General features: G+C 40.1%; 2 protein-coding genes across 2 annotated transcripts in view; one reads left to right on the forward strand and one right to left on the reverse strand.

Moving 5' to 3' along the window:
• Window positions 1-2,127, reverse strand: part of LOC139467925 (guanine nucleotide-binding protein subunit alpha-12-like) — a 43,862-nt gene extending 41,735 nt beyond the window's left edge. The window contains exon 1 of the mRNA XM_071249513.1: window positions 1,645-2,127. Coding sequence (XP_071105614.1) covers window positions 1,645-2,127 — 483 coding nt within the window. The remainder of the gene's footprint in view (window positions 1-1,644) is intronic.
• Window positions 2,128-2,430: 303 nt separating this feature from the next.
• LOC139468921 (uncharacterized) overlaps window positions 2,431-20,911 on the forward strand; it is a 42,653-nt gene continuing 24,172 nt past the window's right edge. Inside the window, exons 1-9 of the mRNA XM_071251060.1 lie at window positions 2,431-2,531; window positions 4,082-4,245; window positions 4,822-4,961; window positions 6,395-6,463; window positions 6,989-7,146; window positions 8,422-8,526; window positions 10,397-10,585; window positions 11,932-12,033; window positions 14,511-14,651. Coding sequence (XP_071107161.1) covers window positions 2,431-2,531; window positions 4,082-4,245; window positions 4,822-4,961; window positions 6,395-6,463; window positions 6,989-7,146; window positions 8,422-8,526; window positions 10,397-10,585; window positions 11,932-12,033; window positions 14,511-14,651 — 1,169 coding nt within the window. The remainder of the gene's footprint in view (window positions 2,532-4,081; window positions 4,246-4,821; window positions 4,962-6,394; window positions 6,464-6,988; window positions 7,147-8,421; window positions 8,527-10,396; window positions 10,586-11,931; window positions 12,034-14,510; window positions 14,652-20,911) is intronic.

Genomic DNA, 20,911 nt, shown 5'->3' on the forward strand with positions numbered 1-20,911 from the left:
ACTAATGTCACCACACACAAGCAGGTTTCTATAGCTGCATCAGCTGATCATACAGCTGATCGCAGCGAAAATAACATCTAATGAGGATTTGTATACATTGTTAGTGTACTTAGTGTTGTCTTAACATTACAAATGGTTTGACACAAGCACAAGAATGTTTCTATTAATGGATTCTTCAGGTCAAAGAGTTTTATGTTAATCACATTTTTTAATGAATGATTTGTTTGTTTGTTTGGTTTTTTGTGTGTATTGTTTAATGCTGTACCCAGTAATATTCCAGCTATAGGCGGCTGGTTGTAAATATTTGAGTCTGGACCAGACAATCCAGTGATTGACATCATGAACATCAATCCACACAATTGGGATACGATGACATGCATCAACCAAGTCAGTGAGCCTGACCACCAGATCCAGCTAGTCAACTCTTTCAACAAGCATAGTCGCCTCTTTCAGCAAGCATGGGTAGCTGAAGACCTATGCATCCCCGGATCTTTCAATGTATGAAAAATAGTTGGCATGGTTTGACCACATACTGAACAAGCTGTACACAATAAGTCCACACCTTTCGTACTGCAGCGATTCAAGGTTCCAAATATTCTATTATACACAAAAACATCCATGACCACTAGTAACTCACAGTAAGCATGGTAAGTAAAAGAACTAATGACCCTGCCAGTTGGTACACACTTCACACTTCATGCATATCATTTTCACTCAGTAAAAACAGTCTGAAAAAACAATATAATGGCACTGTTTATGCAAGCATGATGTCAACTGTTATGAAATTGTCAATAATAAAAGAATAACTGTTCTCTCAATACCCCCAAACCCCATGCTGTACCTGTAATTAGTCCATTGGAAGAGAATACTCACATATCACCTTCCAACCTATTAATCAATTACTAAGAAAGGATTACCTTTGGCATTTGACACAGTTTGTTGTTATTCATTCCTAATCATATACATACACATTTTCTGCACTCCATCTGGGGAGACATTTTCAATTTTTACGCATTTATGATGCAGGATTTTGCATCTGTTCAGTTCCTGGTTCTGACAAACCAAGAAATCAGGGTGAATGTCAGATTCAAACTCTTGATTATTAGATTCTGGAATGCATCTGTACCACAAGTGTAATTTATGTCAGACAAAAACAAATGAGTAGTTTAACATATTTAATACTTAGCTCTGGACTAGTAAATGGATTAGTGGAAAGAAAGCAGTGGTTGATAGCATGAGCAACAATCCAAGATGTTGGGGTACAATCACCCACTATCAGCCAAATCACTGTCATGACTGCCACCTCATCCTCATTTTAGCTGTTTTGTCACCTAAGATATTACCCATCTGACCCATAATCCCTCAAATGACTGACATCTCCATACTGTACTGATCTACGCAAAGATTATACCATAGCTGCCCTTGTGACCTGTAGATATCCATGTCTGGACAAAGCAAACCAGTGGATGATAGCATGAAAACCAAGCCGTAATGGTTTGATGACCCCCAGCTAAATTCACACTTTCCTATCCTCAATTCTGTTGTCACATCCACAGTTTGGTATTGATCCTTACTTCGATGCATTTGACAAGGATTTAGAATTCCAAACCTTAAAAAAATCCATAAACTTTAATTAATACTTACCAGTTGAAATTCTCTCCGTCTGTCGAACGCCCCTTTTATCCCGCTGTCTTGCCATAATATTCTCATTGGTTCCACATACTGGAGAAATGTTCTCTCTTCTAATTTTTTAACTCCATCATAACTGAAAACAAAATTTGCATGTTTAACACTTTCCTCATTTCCAAAAGGAATGCCTAGTTTGTCTCTGGCATCGATCAAAACACGCATGCCCTTTACAATGTTGTTGTATATCACAGTCTGGTATTCCCGGAGTGCTTCGTCGTCGAAATCCATCCCGTGGATAATCCTCATCTGCTTTAGGAAAGTACTCTTTCCACTCTCTCCGGCACCGAGTAACAAAAGCCTCACTGTTCTCCTGAATGTCAACCGATCCTTCATTAATTTTTTGTCGATCTCATGACTTCGTAATCGTTGTGATTTCTCGTGGTCACTCATACAACATGACATGACCAACTCCGCCATTTTGGTGTTCACCCCACCCATGACGTCACATGTCAAAACTTCCGGTTATTTTGAAGCCACTGCTGCAAGAAATATGAAAAGTATTGCCTTTAAAAGTCCTTATAAATATTCAAAAGGTAAGCGACAAGACTTTTATGAATTGTTGTTAACCAGCAAAGCGCATCTGCGTAAATTTGAAGATATGTAATAAAAGGTATATACGGACACTACTGCAGTTATTCCCCTTGTCTATATTCCATAGAGCACCGCTGTCGTGCAGTTAGTAAGTCGGTTAAAACACGCACCTGTCTGTTTCCAAGGGCAGATAACTCTTATGTACTCAAGATGGCGACCTCCATGGTTCGAGGTCGTGCATGGAAGCTTCGCATGCCATGCCGTTTAATTAAAACACACGTTAGATATGCAAGTGGGCAATATTATGTAACGTGAGTGTTATAGTAAATGCACTACTTAATAAAAATGTCTCTTTTCAGTTAAATCATTTAGAGATGATTTCAATACACTGATTATCATACATAGAACGGTAGATTAAGCTGCAGATCTAGGCCTATTACGAAAACGTTTTCGTGTTGCAAAAAAAATAAATGATCGTCGTTGGTTTTCATGCATACAAAATAGGGAATGAGTGGTTTTCTCTATTCTACCAAAAGGGTTATTGTTTTAATCTCATCTTTCAATGAATTATTTCTATCAGAGTCCAGGAACATATTTTATGGTCTCTGCTTCTAGTTCTACATTAATACATTATCCGTAAAGTTCTATGTTAACAGTAATGTTAGGTTGAATAAATAATTTTCATATGTTTGCTCAGACCCAAAGTTCCAAAACAGTTTTCACGCAATAACTGTTTCCTTTCTCATGAGTCAGAAAACGGGTCAGAATGCGTCCTCCGGTTGCCAAGTTTGTGAGAGGCAACTGATGAGGATTAGACTGTTACAAAGTGTGACCTGGCCTGTTCATGTGTCATGGTACCCTGTGCAGTGAGCTGATAGCTTGTTCGATCCTTCACAGGCCTCAGTTTGTATACAACTGTGTAAATCAATATTTACTTAATCATTAAAGTAACTACAACAAAATCAATGACATATATACACTATCTTATCCTGCCTGCCACATGACAACATTATGTATTCATGCAAGCAAGTCAAAACTTTTTCAACTAGATATTCTGATGCTTGAAAATAAGTAGACATTATAATTATACAGTTAAGATAAACACAAACATTAAAGAGGCGTTACAGAACTGGGGTAAATTTCCAGTCATAGTTTTAATGAAAACAACACTTCATTCATTTAATGAATCAGAGTTTATCAAGTGTATGCAACTCACAATGAAACATTGCTCAATATTATCGAGAGACAATTATCCCATTATCACACAGCACACTAATTAGTGTCTAGATCTTCACTGGATATATTCACCAGACCATTGAGTCTAGTTTCTTTCAGATAATATTCAATCGTGCAGACATATCACACATGTCATATCATGGTCATGTTTACATGCATATCATGGCCATGACAATGGTCAGGTCTGCGTTTTAATTGAGATCCTGAAACATTTATTCAAGTAGGGATTGTTTTTAAAAAGTGTTGTTTGGGGCATAAGGAGAATTCAACTTATGCACTGATAAGACTTTGTGTCCAATATTTTGTTTAAACAACAACTTTGTGTAACAATACCAGCACAACCAGTAAGCAATGAAATTATGTTCCAAATATGAATAAAATATGTTGTAGGTTTATAATAATGTTACTAATTAAAAAAATTATGGACAAGTTTATGACAATTCTCTCACATGCCTTGGTTTTATTTACTTTGTTAAGCTGTATATGTTGTTTCTTTATTCTGTGTATGTGGCAATATTTTGCAGTTAATATATGAATAGTGAAAGTTTCATTGATGGAAGATCTGCCTTGAAGAATGTTTTGAATTGTTTTGATGCTGATAGTACTTTGTGTAACACTAACTCAGGTTGCCGGAGGTGCCACCAGACACACCAGACACCAACCCACTGCTGAGACTCGCAGACCTGCCAAAGTTCTCTGCTATCAATCCAAACCGCTGTATTACAGGGTGCTCCAAGTTGTCCATAGACCATGACACAAATTTGTCACTTCACATTGAAAACTTGCAAGGTAGTTGTCCAAGGAGTGTCATAATTTCTAAATACTACCCACAGGAGCAAAGATATCAGATAATTTTAGTAATTCTCACTGAGCATTGTAATATTTGCCTCATGCTGATTTGCTTGTTCAAGCCAATTGTTTGTGATGCTGCCCTTAGCAAAGGGTCATCATAGCAATAATGCATGGTCGCAAATAATTAAAGATGGACATCATCCATTGTTGAAGACGTCACAGATGGCTTAATGTTCTCTCATATGCGTTATTGCTCACTCACATGACAAATTTAGTTCAGTGTTCTGTGCTGAAACACAATCAAAATGCCAAAACTTTAATTTGAAGTAAAAATAGACATGGAATGAGATTTGAACCAGTATGTGTTTGATTACCTCGTGCGTTAGTACCCAGAACAACTTAATTTTATTTTTGTGTCCAAATATTGCAAAATGAAATCTAATATGTGTTTTCAAAGTGTCTCAGTATATAGAAGTTTTGTATAAGTGATGTCACAATTTCTTACCATCAGATATCATGGCATGTACTACCAAGCATACAAGTTATTACAATATTGTCAATTTTACATTACAGATCCTAAGGTTGAGAAGACCTTTGATGGAGTGTTCAACCAAGTGGAGCAATTAGAAGCTCCACTGAACTATGCCTACAGAACATTCCGCATTCTGTGCAGGGTTCAGAAGGACAAAGGTTACAATGATGCCTACAAAAGGGTAAGTAGTCGGCAAGGGAGATAATCCCTTCATCATCATCAAGCTATACTACTTTCTTTTCAGAACTGGGGTAGCCTGGTGGTTAAAGCGTTCACTCATCACACCAGGACCTGGGTTCTATACCCCACATTTATACAATGTGTAAAGCCCATTTCTTGTGTCCCCTTGTGTCAATATTTTGCTGGAATATTGCTGAAAGCGGCGTAACCATAACTCACTCAGAACTTGGAAGTTTTGTTTTGGAATAAACAATGTAGTGATTTGCAGTTGAGAGTGGAAGGACATTTAAAAGAAAAATCACACACATCTGCTATAATTGCACATTACATACTCACTTTTGCATTTGGATATTTTGTCCTCAGAATGTATGAATGCAGGCTTCAAAATTCCTCTTATTGTAGTTCTGAGGACACGGTTAAAGTCATAATGGCACAGTTAAAATAAGTTCCTACTTTCGGAGGGGCACACTCAGAAATAACAGCTTTTAAGAACCATGATTACTGTGAAACAACAACATACAATGTGACAACACATGGAAAATGATTAACATGACTGTTTAATGCACAGTATAATTCACAAAATATTGGGTATGTAAATCTTGAAATTAACGCAAGCGTGAATTATATGCAAAAAATGCGAATGGTCTTTGGTCGCAATATTAAACATCGTATTTATATCAACAATAAGACATTTTGGATAGCAGAAATACCATCTTAGACATACACTTAAAATAAACAACTATGTATTCCACATCACATCAAGTATATAAACAATGTCATTCAAACACTAATTACATCCTGTGAATTGTCACTACTGGTGTCAAGACAAGAGTTCTACTCACTTATGTCATCACTGATCTCCTGCAAGTCCAGACAGATGCCACCCACGCAAGACAGTGTCTTTGCTCTCTGCGACTGCGTCAAAGGCCAACACGAGTTAGGGCGCCTGTTTTGTTTTAGCGGAAGTACTCTACTCAGCGCTAATAAGCGGTGCTATTTGTTGTGTGATTGTATAAATATAAGGTTGGATTAAGGTGAGAATTCTCCTGTAAACCTGACAGAGGACATTTTCTTTAGATATAAATCCACTTATGCTTGAATGGAGGGGATTGTCGCATTCACATTGAGTCGCATTTTTGGCTAGGGGCAAGCGGTCACATTCCTTTGGAGATGCATTAGTTTCACGATTTCACGATTTTCAGAAATGAATAAGGGTACATGTATTGTTGATCTCACTGAAAATGAAGGAGTGAACTATCAAATCATCAACTGCCTATTATCTAGCCTTGGTGAAATGCCATTCACAAGGTTACATAATGAAACAAAGTTATTATTCTAGTTTGCACCCTTTAACTTCATGAAGCAGACCTAAGCATCTTTCAGTGCGCCCGGCATAAATTGCATCTCTATCCCAGGTATGCTTCAATACTTCAGGTGACGCGACAGGTTAATTACTGTAACCACGACCGACACCAAAATGCAGACCTGTACTATGCTGTGAAGGTAGGTGAAACTTCGTGAATATTTAAATAAATGAAGAGAAAAGTAGATGTTGTGATACTTAGCTCTAGTGTTATGTCAAAGCTAAATGACCGCCTCTGTGGTCTAGCGGATAGAGCATCTGGAGACCGGAAGGTTGGCTTTGATTCCCAGCCGCGTCATACCAACAGGCGTTTAATATGGTACCGTTGTACTTGTTACCCTCCCTGGCACTCAGCATTAAGGGGCTAAAACAAGGACTAGTTGGCTCAGTGTCATTATACTGTGTCTGAGTGGGGTATTCATGTTAAACTGAGGCATGTTATCTCAGTGGGCTAGCACTATACAACTGGCATCAATCAGTCAGGACTAGTGCGAGCAGCCACGCACACACACATATATACACACATGTGCATGCACGTCGGTATATAAGTGCAATACCCGGTAGTCTTGGAACCCCATTTCACCTCACCTCTGAGGCTAAATACTTATTTTCTAAAACTGAAAATGTTTTGTTTTCATGTTTTAATGATGATTGTGTTGGTGCAGGAAGTTGGCCAAGATGTGAACCTGACAGAGATGCAGCGCCGCCTGGTGGATCTATACCTGCATGAGTCACATGCCCGTGGGGTGGGCATCCAGGGGAAAGACAAGTGGAAGTATATCACAGCCCTACAGGGCATCAACAGAGAGAGGCTGGTCTTCAGGTCAGTCCCGGGTTCAGCACAGGGCACCTGCTATCTTGAGATCATCTTCCCGAGGCAAGGGAGTTAACTGACTTTGAAAGTCCAGTTTCCATCCTTGCCGAACTAGGGCGGAATTCCTGGGCTCGATCGTAGCGCCACAAGTGGCTATTACAAGTTATGTCCTTTCTATGCCTCCCCTATTGACCAATCAGATTCAACCTCTCGTATCACTTGCATTTGCTTCAAACAAAACGGTGGCGCCCAGTCGAGATGATCTGATTGATAATCAAGATCTATATTGAGATAAAAAGAGTCTTACATCGCGAAATGCGTCAAATCACGTGAGCACCTTGATTAAAAGCATGAAAAGATTTAGAAAATATCTGTTGACAACGAGTTAGTGGTGCACATGCTTTGCAAATCCAGCAGTCGACTGAAATGTTCATGACACGTTACGAACCGGATTTCGATTTCAGTGCGCGATTTTGATTGGACTATGCATAGACTCGTTAGTCCAGCCAAAATGTAACTCCATAATACCAGCCTAGTTCGGCAAGGGTGGAAACTGGACTTTCATAGTCAGTTAACTCACTTGCCCCGGGAAGATGCCTTGAGATGGGATTAGTGTCATTGTGAAGTCAGTGTCGTTACTTCCTGGGTGTGTACACACCTCATCACCCGTGATTGCATACAACCGCTGTGCAGTGGAGTAGTGAAGTGTGTTTGTTTTTTAGTTGCCAATTTAGATGAAGACATTTGGCATTCATGGAAGTTTAATACCGTGTATACCGGATTTAACTGGTAAAATATACTGTCATATACAAATTCCATTGAAAAATGCATGTCATATACTGTGGATCGCAGTAAATCGGCTGGAACCAGGCCATGGTTTGATTCGTTGGTTATCAATAGGGGCAGTCAGTCAAACCTAAGGATCACATGTGATGTAGGAAAGTAGTACATACAAACCTATGAAGTACTGAAGATGGTCTAAAGCACAAGTATGGTGGTTTAGGTGAAGCTTGGTGGAAACAGAAGTGTTTGTGTTACCTTTCAGCTGCACTCAGCATATCCAGTTACATCAAGTCAGGTGGGAAATCAGGTGCAGAATAGCAACAGGGGATCAGATCCTTTCAGTCTTGTACCCTTCAACGGGATAAATGTTAATAAAGTTTTTGTCAGTATTTCCTTTAACCCCTTTGCAGTCAAACAGCCCCATCTGACTTTCTACAGACAATTTTGGTTGTCAAACTTCAGCTTGTGAATCCTGAATTATTGGGATTTTTTTTTTTTCAGTAAAAAGGTTGAACTGACTGCAGGGCTATTCAGTCATCGCATTGACAACTTTGGAATAGTGGAGAGCATGCCGCGGTCTTTGCTTACAACAATGGCTGAAGACAAGTATGTGGAATCTGTACATTGTAAAGTTAATATGTGCTACCTTTGTTACTTGGAATGTTCATGGATGACATTTGTTTGTTTGTTTGTTTGTTGTTTAACGCCTCGTTCAGCAAAATTCCAGCTCTATGAAAGCGGTCTGTAAATAATCAAGTCAGGACCAGACTATCCAGTGATTGTCATCATGAACATCAATCCACACAATTGGGATGCGATGACATGCTTCAGCGAGCCTGACCACCCGATGCCTCTTACGACAAGCATAGTCACCTTTTAAGGCAAGCATGGGTTGCTGAAGACCTATTCTACCCTTGACCTTCACGGGTGTCATGAATGACAAAATATGATACAGGCCACTCTCTCCCCACCAACACCCCTCCTATAATAAATGAATAGTTGCTAAAGTGTCTGGTGATACATGATAGTGAGGAATGGAAGCTCAAATAATGCAGACAAGATTGGTAATTGTTATAGTTGACTCATTCCCTGGAATACCCACCAGAACCTCATATTTGTCATAAGTGCCAGCTAAATGCCTACCAGGTAGTTAGTTACAATGCGTGACCATCACTCACTTGCATGTCTGGTCAAGCCTAAATTTTGTTTTGATGAAAATTGTGTATTTGAAGACTTATAATTCTGGAACTGAGGTGAAATTTTAAACACACCTTGACATCAACGATGTGAGCTGTCATTTGTCTCGCCATGCATCTGTCTGTCCATCTATCCATCTGTTCACACTGCATTTGAAACTTTTATACTTGGCTACAACCGAGAAAGATATTTATCTTTATAATTGATCTTGTCATGGGAGGAGTCAGAGATAGGTAAGGTGAATGAAGCATTCATAATATTTAAGAACAACCTTTTCAGCAATTTTCATTTGCAAAATGTTAAAACTTTGATTCATGTGAAAATAAATCTTATGTTATTATATATCTTTTTAAGAAACATTATATCTGAAATTTGGACTCAACACCTTAAGACAATTTTTTTACTCCCCGTGGAAATTTTAAAAAAAATAATTTCAGAATATTTACATCCTTTTATGATGATTATGGTGATTCCTGTATCCTGCACTACAATTAACAAGGGAATGTTTCCTTTACAAATTACAAGGTAAAGAAAAATACCATCATTTTCATTTTGTTTTTTGTCACACATCATATGCCTTGTCAAAGGTCTTAATGATGTGTACTCCATTCGTAGTTCTGGTCAGAAGAGGACTCCAGCAACCTATGTTGGTTGTAATGGGCTTTATGGATTGGCTGGTCAGGCTCCATGACTTTGTTGATTGCTTATCAACGTACCTGGACAGTGTGGATCATTCCTCAATATATCAATCACTGGATTGTCTGGTCCAGATTCTATTATTTACAGGTCATCCTCATTTAGCCTGAATAGTGCTGAGTGTGGTGTTAAACAACGAACTAAACACAATAACATGTACCCCAGTGGTTTATGTGATGATGACGAGATGTATTTGAGTAACGCAGTGGTAATGTCCTTGTGCTGTTACAATAACTGAGATCGCCTCCGTGGTCTAGTGGTAGAGCGTCCGCCCGGGGTGCAGAAGGTTCGGGGTTTGTTCCAAGGCATCGTCATACCTCACTGTGTCTCAGTGGGGTATTCATGTTAAACTGAGGCATGGTATCTCAGTGGGCTGGCACTATAAAATCAGCATTAGTCTGGACTAGTACAAGCAGCCACACACACAGACTAGACACACACACACACGAATACACAGTACGAAATAGTATAAGCGTGCACACACACACGTGTCATATATAAGGGAAATAATCTTGAATGTGCTGTTAAACCTCATTTCACCTGACCTACATCAAATGATGGCTGTGGATGGGTTCTGTTGCAGAACTCGACCGTCTAGTGGGCCGTGGAAGGTGACTCTCAACCCTGAAGTGTACTACCCATTTCTTGAACACTGTGATAACCGACAGCAGCGGTGGAATGCATGGCAAGCCTTCAATAATCGAGCCTCCAATGCACATGGAGCACAACATCTTTCCAATCAGAAGGTGCTGGAGGAAATCCGAATGTACAGGTCAGTGTGGGATGTGACTAAAATATGTGTTTTTCCAGAGGAATGAGCAGTAACTCAATAGCATATTACTCAACATTTGGTAGGGATATGTGGGACCTGGATGTGTGATTGGTTGCTTAGCGATGATGTCATACAAGTAGTATCCCATGTTGCCAGGCAACTTGAGCATGGTCAGCTTTATTTAGGGTTAAAGTAAGTACATTATTCAAGACCACCAGCTGCTGCCCTCTAGTCACATAACAGTATGATATAGTCCAGAAGCCCTTTCCAATGTTGAGGAGTATCACGAGCCAGTCATTATGAACACCAAACATGCAATGACTTTGAAAATGAGAATTTCTTTTCAGATATGTTCACAAAGTAATCAGTGAATCTATTATGTAAATCAACTGGGAAATATGATAACAAATATACAGGTATTATGACTTGCCCATATTAAATATTACTAGCCACAGGTTCATGAGTAGGCAGCTGTATGGGAAGCTGGAACAGTGACATACAGTACATACATTCTGTGTCACTATGTCATCGCGACCCAGCTGAAGAGACCGTTGCTCATTCTATTAACCATTGGTATGTCTCATGCTATTCACCTCTTATATGTCAGGTCAAGACTTGATTATCTACAGATTTCTTTTCTACTGCTGACTGCATTGATAAACAGCATTCACTGACATCAATCTTCTATCAATCTTCTATCAATCTTTAAATGTTTCACATGTTGACCGAAGTCTCAAGGTCAACTGAGTAGGAATGGCAAATGTGTCCTTTTGATCGTCCGACCAGTTATCCGTTTTAATTACTCAGTCTTGGTCTATGAAGCATTAACCTTGAGTGAATAATGTGATGTCTTTTCAAATACAGTCAAATCTTGTTAAGTGAATGAATCTAAGGTGTCTAATAACCGGAAATTTACTTACCATATTCAAGGTAATATGCGCCCCGGTCTTATAAGCGCCCATGGTGATATTTCCTAATATATTGGCGGGTGAACAATCCCAATTGGCACCCCTTCCGATTGATCAATGTACACAAGACTTATTTATTCGTGTATAATACACACTTGTGTGTCATATGCACCCTTAATTACTGGAATTTAAATTCTTGAAAAATATGTTTGTCGTGTAAAATACGCACAGACTTTTCTTTTATATCATTCAGGCAGTCAGCATAAACCACAGAATTTACGATTTTTTAAATTTAATTCTAATAAGAGCCTACTATTTCTAATTTTAAGAGCACCCTGGGCGCTTATTACGCTGAATACGGTATCATGAAGTCATGGGATACACTATTTGTTGTGGAGACACAAGTATGCCTTCAGTTGCGGTGTGTGTTGTTTACAGCGGAGACTATGCCAAGCTGCGCGGCTTCAAGACTTACGCAGAGATGACACTGGCAAATACTATGGCAGGGTCGGTGGAGAATGTGGTTAACATGATTGAAACGTAAGTTCTGCCCAATGTATGGGATGTATCAACTTAAATGTGTTACAATATATCACTTTATTGATTAACAACAAAATTAGTTATTCTGTTTGTGTACAGGTAAAAACAGTTCTGTCTAGAGCTGCAGTTAATCAACCTCATGCTAAATGTGAACTAGGCTGACCCATGAAGACTTTAAATCTAATTTTCAGCCTTCTTTTAATCCATCTTATCAAATGTAAACGTTTCTGTGGCAGTGAATTGTTAATTTAGTATCGATATTCATGAGTTTGTGTCGATACAGTATCAACATTAAACATTCATCAATACATGATATACGATGACATCCTTTCTTTGTGTGTGGTTATTCAGCAGTTACTTCATGCTTTTATGCATTATGATCATTATTCCTGTGTTCAAATCTCTTGGTTTCTTGCGTGAGACCCGATCCAATTATTAAAGAGAAAAAATACACAAGATATTGCAGAAGTATACCTGACTACCAAATTAACATTTGAAGGCAACAAAGATCACTAGGTCCCCATACTTGTTGTAAGAGGGGGCACAGGTGGCCTAGCTGTTAATTTACTGTTCTGGTTTGCATCCCTTGGGCATGCAAGAAACCTATAATCATCGGTTCGAATCCTTGATTGCCCCAATTATGTTTCAGCACCATACCCGTGCTTGTGGGTTTCACCAAAGTGCTAAATATTTAAGACCTGCAACACTTTGGGTTTTTCTCCCATATTAAGCTGATACGCTGTGATATAACTGGAACACTGTTCCAACCCAACACACTTATCAGAACCAACTTAGGAGGTGTGTTCAATAGGTTTTGCAACTTGGGCATTTGTGTTTACACAAACAATGTCAACTTGTGGCAGGTGTGACACTAGTCATAACATCAGGTTGACACGTGTCATAACAAGTTCCAGACACAACAATAAGTTAGATGTGATGGCTTCATTCACCTAAGGGTGGTCACGATCAAGGATTCTCTCAAACATGAACAACGCGCTGTGATAAAGTTCCTAACCAAGGAGGGATGCAAAGCAAAAGAAATCCATGATCGCATGTGTAAAGTGATGGGTAAGGATGCTCCTGACTATTCCACAGTTTGCCGTTGGTCTCTACAGTTTAAAAGGGGTAGGGAGTCCATAGACGATGATCAAAGGCCAGGCAGGCCTTCAGATGCCACCCAACCGGAAACCATTGCTGCTATAGAAAGAAGAATTTTGTGATAGTATCTGAACTTTCTTGGGAATTCCAAATATCAGTTGGAACTGTTGTAACCATTATTCATGAGCATCTTGGTATGTCTAAGGTATCTGCAAGATGGGTACCTAGGAACCTCAGAGCTCAAGATCGCCATCAGAGAACTGAAAGTTGTCTGGACAGCCTGGATCTCTATACTGCTGATGAAGCCAGATTTCTTTCTCGTCTAGTGACAGGTGATAAAACATGGATCCACCACTGGGACCCAGAAAATAAATTGGAATCATTGTAATGGAAGCACCCCAATTCTCCGCCTTCGAGGAAATTTTGCACTCAACCATCGTCCGGCAAGGTAATGGCCACCATATTTTGGGATGCAAGAGGCATATTACTGATTGATTACATGCCACCCAAAACTACAATCAATGGACAGTATTATGCTAATGTAATGAAAGAATTGTGAAAAGAAACGCCTTGGGATGTTAACACCTGTTATTCCACTTTTGCATGACAACGCTCCGGTTCACAAGTCGAGAATTACACAGGCCACCATATGTGAATGCGGATTTGAACAGTTAAATCACCCATCCTACAGCCCAGACTTAGCCCCCAGTGACTATTTCCTGTTCCGGCAAATGAAATCAGCCCTACGTGGAAGACGCTTCCAGGATGACGAGGACATAAAGGCTGCCAAAGAGGCGTGGTTAGGGGGCCAATCTGCGGATTTCTATAAAAGCGATATTAAAAGCTTGAAGAACAAATGGAATAAGTGTATTGAGGTGAATGGATATTATATTGAAAAATAAAGCTGCAAAAGATATTCTGCAACTTGGTCTTATATTGAAGTTGCAAAACTTATTGAACGTCCCTCGTAGATGAACGTCTGGTTGTTACAATGTGTGACCTGGCTGATTGTGTGTCATGGTATGGGACACCAGAGGTTGGTGCTCATTATATCAGACTGGATTGCCAAGTCAGATTTGATTTCTTTACAGATCACAGTGGTATAACAGCAATATTGCTGACAGATGCGTAAAAACAACTCACTTCAAATAAACTATCAACTGTCATAAGAGTTGACTAATGGGATCAGGTGGTCAGGCTCGCTGACTTTGATGCATGTCATAGTATCCCATTTGTCTGAATTGATGCTCATGATGTCAATCACTGGATTGTCTGTTTTAGACTTGATTGTTTACAAACCAAAGCTATACAGCTGGAATATTGCTGAGTGCAGGATAAAATGAACAAAACTATCAATGGTCACTTTTACTCTATGTCAGATTCAAGGGCAGCTTTAAGGGTAAGGCGGCTGAGGAGATGCAAGAACTGCAGGACTTTGCAGCATCTGAGGGCTTCCATGACATCATCCATCCCTGGGACGTAGCGTTCTGGCGGAGGCGGCACAGGGAGCATGTCTTCAGGTGAGAAGGTAGCAACATCCGGACCTCAGCAGGTCAACTGAGGGGGACTATTGGGGACATTAATTTCTACTTGCTGCAATAGTTTAACAGTACTATACTAGGTCGATTCGTATCTGACCCGCGAAGTTTCGGGGTAGAATAGGCCTCCAGCAACCCTTGCTTGTCGTTATAAGCGACTATGTTTGTCGTAGGAAGCAGCTAACGGAATCGGTGGTCAGGCTCGTTGGCCCAGTTGCGTGGATCAATGCTCATGATGTCAGTCACTGGATTGTCTGACCCAGACTCGATTATTTACAGAATGCCGTCATATAGCTGGAATATTGCTGAGTGCGGCATTAAACAACAAACAAACATTTTGTATCCCTGTAGCTTTGTGACCCAGTAGTTTTGTATCCCTTGTGTCATTTCGTAACCTAGTAGTTTTGTATCCTCTTGGTCATCTTGTAACCGGGTTGTAGAAGGCTTTTTGCAAGGACAGGAATGTATGCTAGAACCATGACAATAGGTGTTGACTATAGTCACAGTTGTAGTAGCATACCACGTGGTGCACATACTAAAAAACATACGAGCAGTACAGCAACACTGAACTTAGCTCCAATCTTAATAATTTCATGCTACCTTCATGAGAAATGTAATTGTATCTGCAAAATTGTTAAGCATAACTATATATGATACTATATAAGCACAGCTATATACTAGTATATGATACTATATAAGCACAACTATATACCAGTATATGATACTATATAAGCACTATATATATGATACTATATAAGCAAAACTATATATATGATACCATATAAGCAAAACTATATAAATATGATACTATATAAGCACAACTATATACTAGTATATGATACTATATAAGCGCAACTATATATATGATACAATATAAGCATATGGGATAAAAATTACACGGGTACGAAATGACACGGAACCCCCTATCTGTTCATGCTTACCTTATGACAGTCAGACCCCCATGGGGATTCCGGGTTTGATAGGTCCCAAGCAACTATGACAGTCATAAGGAGGTGACTTAATGGATTGGGTGGTCAGACACAGAGACTTGGTTCTGGCTTGTCATCATCCCCCGAAGATGTGGATTCTTGTTCACACTGTGAATTGTCTGGTCCAGACGCGATTGTTTGCAGGCCCCGATATTATAACTGGATTACTGCTGAGTTGTGGCGTTAAACAGCAAACAAGCACACAAGACATTTTGGTTTCTTTGAGACTGCACACATAGTTGGATGAAGTGCTGGTTGTTTCCCAGGCTTCAATTTTCAACTTGACTCAAAACACAGATGTGGTGACAAGATTTAATACACTGAATAACTGAGTATGAACCTACACTTATAAAAGCATATGCATGATTCACCATGGCAACAAGACTGGAATACCATATACATGTAAAAGTAGACACAATTTATGGATAACAACTTTTTTAATACTGTGAAAAGCGACGTGTCGGTACAGATCCAAAGATTGTGTCTACTTTGTCCTCCGTCAACTTCTAAGTAATGCCTATCAAACAATGCATATACATTTATGTAGTTTAGCTACAGTGATGTGGTAATATTTTAGAAATGACATTCGGTCAATACAACAACAAGAATCTATTAGTCCATCATAATCAATGGTACAAAACTGATTTTCTCAATTAACTGACATTATTGATATACACAGGCATAAAATGCAATATAATGTGACAGTGTTACAATATGTATAAATATATCTATAAAATGACAATGTTTATCTAAGCTATTTGTTCGTTACCGGTACAATAAAACTGTTCATCGAAAGTTCCGCTAACACTCCACAAAAACTGCAGGTAGGTCACAGTGAGGATTCATGTCCAACACTGGAAGTAAAGCATGTCCATGAAACAAGTATGAATCCGTGTTCTCCGTAATAAGAGCCCTGGGAACAATTTTTTAAAATGTGTTTTTCAGAGAACAGTAGGGAACAAGTTTAGTTGAAACGTCGATTAAACTAAAACTTTTCGATATTACAAAGGCAAGGAAATTATGAATCGACGCTGCTGTATTTTGTGCCAAATCCGAAATATACACAAGATAATATGGACTGTAAAGTTTCAGTCTTAGTAGTAGGCGCTTACACCGTTGGTCAGGTATGGATGCAGAGTGCTTAAGACGGTGAATACGGTACATCTGAAAAGCATATTAAATTTTTAAACTTATCCTATCTCGCACTATGCATTTCTCTTCTACTTTCAATCTTGGTGTGGAAACGACCAGGATCAAAGTAATATTTCCCCCGAACACATCTCAGCAAGACCATGGTCACCACCTAAACAAATGGGTCATACACTGTAATCCCGTGCAGAGCAACCTTGCACAACCTGATCACCTGACATAACCTGCCACATTATTCTCTTTCTCACCACCAACGTGTTTCGAGTAATAGAGAATTGATTTTTTTAAAAGTGTTTACTCTTACATCTTATCAACATCTACGGCAAAGTATTCCCCGGCCTGGAAGACTTGCAGACGTACTTATTCATCAGCCACACAATCTTTGTTGTGATTGCCACAGTCATTGTAAACCGGCTCACTGCTTGTCCACGATGTTCCATAAGCCCGAGGAAGCGTTTCGTAATTATAAATGCAAATGCCAGAAACGCAGTTTTGATCGACACTACCAAAGCAGATCACCATCGCATACTCCATCTCCTGATTGTACTCAACGACCCCAACTCATGGATGCATACTAAGAGGGATCAGCCAAGTAGTCTACCCTTGCGGGGATCATGGGATCATCCTCATCTCATCATCCACAGAGTTTGAATCGCTATGACATACTTTTTCAACATCCTCAGATCCTCTCTCCCTTTGCTCTGACCAGTGCTAGTTGTCTCCCAGATGCTCACGGTGTAAACATCTCTTGGGGGACGAATTTCACATGTAGGGATAATAGGGATGAACAATGTGAGGATGAGAATAGTTCCTCCCCAGGACTCTCGGGGACACTCACCGGCGAGTAAGAAGTTGTATTATGTTTCCCTTCACTTTCTCCAGTAGGCAGACAGAGTCAGGAAGGCGTGTGCACTCCCTATGAATCGTCAGACAGATTGCCATCAACCCAAGGATCGATATCAAGACACTTTCCGAGACCCTATGATACTCTACATTGCACTGGCCTTTATCAGTTCTCTCAGTCTGATACTCAAGTTTTGGTACAGATCATATCTACCGCTCTTAGATTACATTTCTTGCATTCATTCATCACACTTAGTCCACATATTTCTACGAGAATACTATCGCCCCCTCTGGGGTATCATTCAACCTACACCAATCAGACAGGAAGATTTGGCGGTAGAATTTGTCGACTTGAGACCCCTTCCTGATTGGTTATAAGACGTGGTTGAATAGCCTCCCTACTTCAAAGCTACAGTCGTTCTGGAAACGATGTCCTGCGTGAAGACACATAACACGTTATGCCCGATATCATGATGTTATGTCCTAGTATCGTAAAAGTTTTTCTATCACTCGTTTATAGTGTTTTTCGCACTCACAAGTTCTTGTCTCTTTGACACTAAACACTGTAACAATCTTGTGGTTGAAGCATTGTTTATCACCAGCTTCTGCGTGTCAATCTCACAGATGTAGTCTCATACAAGCTAGAGTATCTGTGCTCCACAGATGCATATTGGGAGATTAGATAAGTATATGAATATACAATTTAATGTAAAATTTCCAATTTCCACAATATGAATTGTCATATCCTGTTCAAATTGATACATTGTCAATACTTCACGGGTTTGTAGACACTACGTTCCTCCATCACTGGTGATTACTAAGGCAACGTTGCAGTGTAGTCGCTATATTTGACCTACGAATCATGCCACTGCCTTGTTTCAGCGGTACTCAGACCAGTGATTACAGAAGCTATATTTTCCTGCTATGTGCCTTTGCCTTGCGGTAACCTACTCGACATCAACTGCCTCAATATTTGGCAGCAGTAGGGTTCACAAAGTAGGGCTTAATGCCTTCCGTGAGTTATACACAGACTTAACTCATTACCTGACCGTGAATAGACACGTGTCTCCAGTACGCCACATAGCAGTCGTTTGTATTCCTGGGTGATGGAGGAACATGGTGTCAACGAATCCATGTGGAACAAATAATGCCTTTCCGCCTGACTATGACTTTTTCATACAAGTTGAGTGCTGCAAAGATTTGTTTGTGAGCACATAAAGTATTGGAATAACTGCATAATACACATATTCAATACAACACACTAATGGGTAAATGTTAATGAGAGCTTTGTCTGACAGGTAGGCAGAAAACACATGTACTACACTGATAGGTAGGAAGCAGACGGCAAATGAAGACACCAGCAGCAGGGAGCGGTGGGTGAGCGTTGTCACTGTTTGCTGGGTCCAGATGGCAGTGTCCATGGAGTGAGCAGATGAGAATCTGGATATGTCAGATCGGGCCAAGCTAGACCGACTGCTTCGCATTTGAGCTGATGCAGTGATCGAGTCCACATCTAAGGACTTCATGCTCAGATCTATCATACAGAGTTGGGGCTGCAAGTTTTGGAGCACAGTGTCAGTGCTTGGACGAATTATCCTAATGGATGGAGTATTTAGACAGTTGCCCTGTTGGTCTGTTTTGAATGTGTCACATGACTCAAAGGGGATCTCATCAGTTTGAGTGGAGATGTTACAACTGTTCTTATTCCCAGATCTTTTACATGTATCTCCTGCAAGCATGTTGAGAGAACTAACATTTATTGCATTCCCACAATTGTTTTCCTGCTCAATACGAAAGGCTTCATCTGTGGTTCTTGGATCAGGCTGAACCAAGTTCTCAGGAACAACTTTGTCAGTTAGGGTTTGTTCGCAATGTAAGATGCTAGTATTCATTTGTAGTTGTGACTCCCAGGCTGCAGGGATGTTAGCGTTTCCATCAGCTGTACCTGACGATTTCAGAGACTTGAACACATTTCGTTTATTCACAGCCGAGAGGTGTTTATACTCCATCTTATGCAGCTGCATGTTTGCAAAATTGGAGACGTTTAGTTCCAATGGGTGCCTCTCGGTGCTTGGCGGAGTACCACCTGTGTTGTGTACTATCTTTTGGGAGTCATCCCCCATATTCCCAAGGGGTTGATGCCTGAAGGTGTTCTCCTCAATGATGGGTTTAAGGTCTGTCATGGTATCAACTTCATTTGACATGCTTTGCAGTTGCCACTTCTGTGAATTCCTGCAAAAGTTTCTTTTGGAGCTGACATTTTTCTTCATCTTTGAATGTGGCTCAGTATGTTCCATGAAGGATTCCAGAGACCAAGAACTATCAGATTTGGTCAATATTGGTTTGAACCGTTTCACATTATTATCAGACCCTTCACTTAAGCCTTTTATCCTTTTGCGTTCAAAGGCATCTCTGACAGTTTGCCAACTGCTACCTGCAGTTCTCCGCGTGTGACGCAGCGGTTTCAGGCATGACTGATCATCTGGGATTTTGAGTATGGTTGATATTGGTTCCTCTGGAGTCAGATCCAAAGCTGTTGTATTTCTAAATGCTGATTTTGGGGAACAGCCAACTTTTTTTGTTTTAGGAGGAGTTGGTCCTAGGGAAGGTACTGGGTCATTTTCTGTAAGAAGAGTTCCAACTCTGTTACTGTGAATAGTGGGTGTTTCGAGTTCTACTGTCACAGGATGCCGAACTTGTGATTTTTTCCTCTGCTCTGTGTTTACATTCATGGTGGAGTTTTGGTGCTTTGGAGATTTTGGTTCATCTTTCCTTTTTTGTTCCGGGGTTAAGTCCAAACCTCTGGTTCGTCTGTCAGACGAAAGTGAGAACATGTACTTTCTGGTACTGTTGACACTGGTAAATGGAGTCAGTGTGTTATTCAGGTTGGCAGTTGCCTTTTTAAGTTTAGCCTGAGCCTTCAAGCATCCTTGTTTGTATATGATGCCTGTGCTGGTCAGTGAAATGAGGAACAGGAGTGGAAGAAGGAGCTGATGGACAACCTGAGGACTGTTATCCCTGATGACATGCTTCACCTGACAGGCCTGTACGAGGAGCTGAGGAACGTCGCGTTGCATGCTGTGGACCAGGTTGTACAGGGCGTAGGGGATGATGATGAGCCACATGAAGGAGAAGAGGAGATACTTGTGGTTCAGACACTGAGCTCTTTTTGTGTGGCCTCTGATCTTCTGCATCCTCTGCCAGGCGATGACCACACTGCAGGAGAAGGTGGCCACTTGCAGGAGGATGCGCAGAAACAGC

The sequence above is a fragment of the Haliotis cracherodii genome, unplaced genomic scaffold, assembly GCF_022045235.1.
Source record: "Haliotis cracherodii isolate W230 unplaced genomic scaffold, xgHalCrac1.p SCAF_2, whole genome shotgun sequence".
NCBI lineage: Eukaryota > Metazoa > Mollusca > Gastropoda > Lepetellida > Haliotidae > Haliotis > Haliotis cracherodii.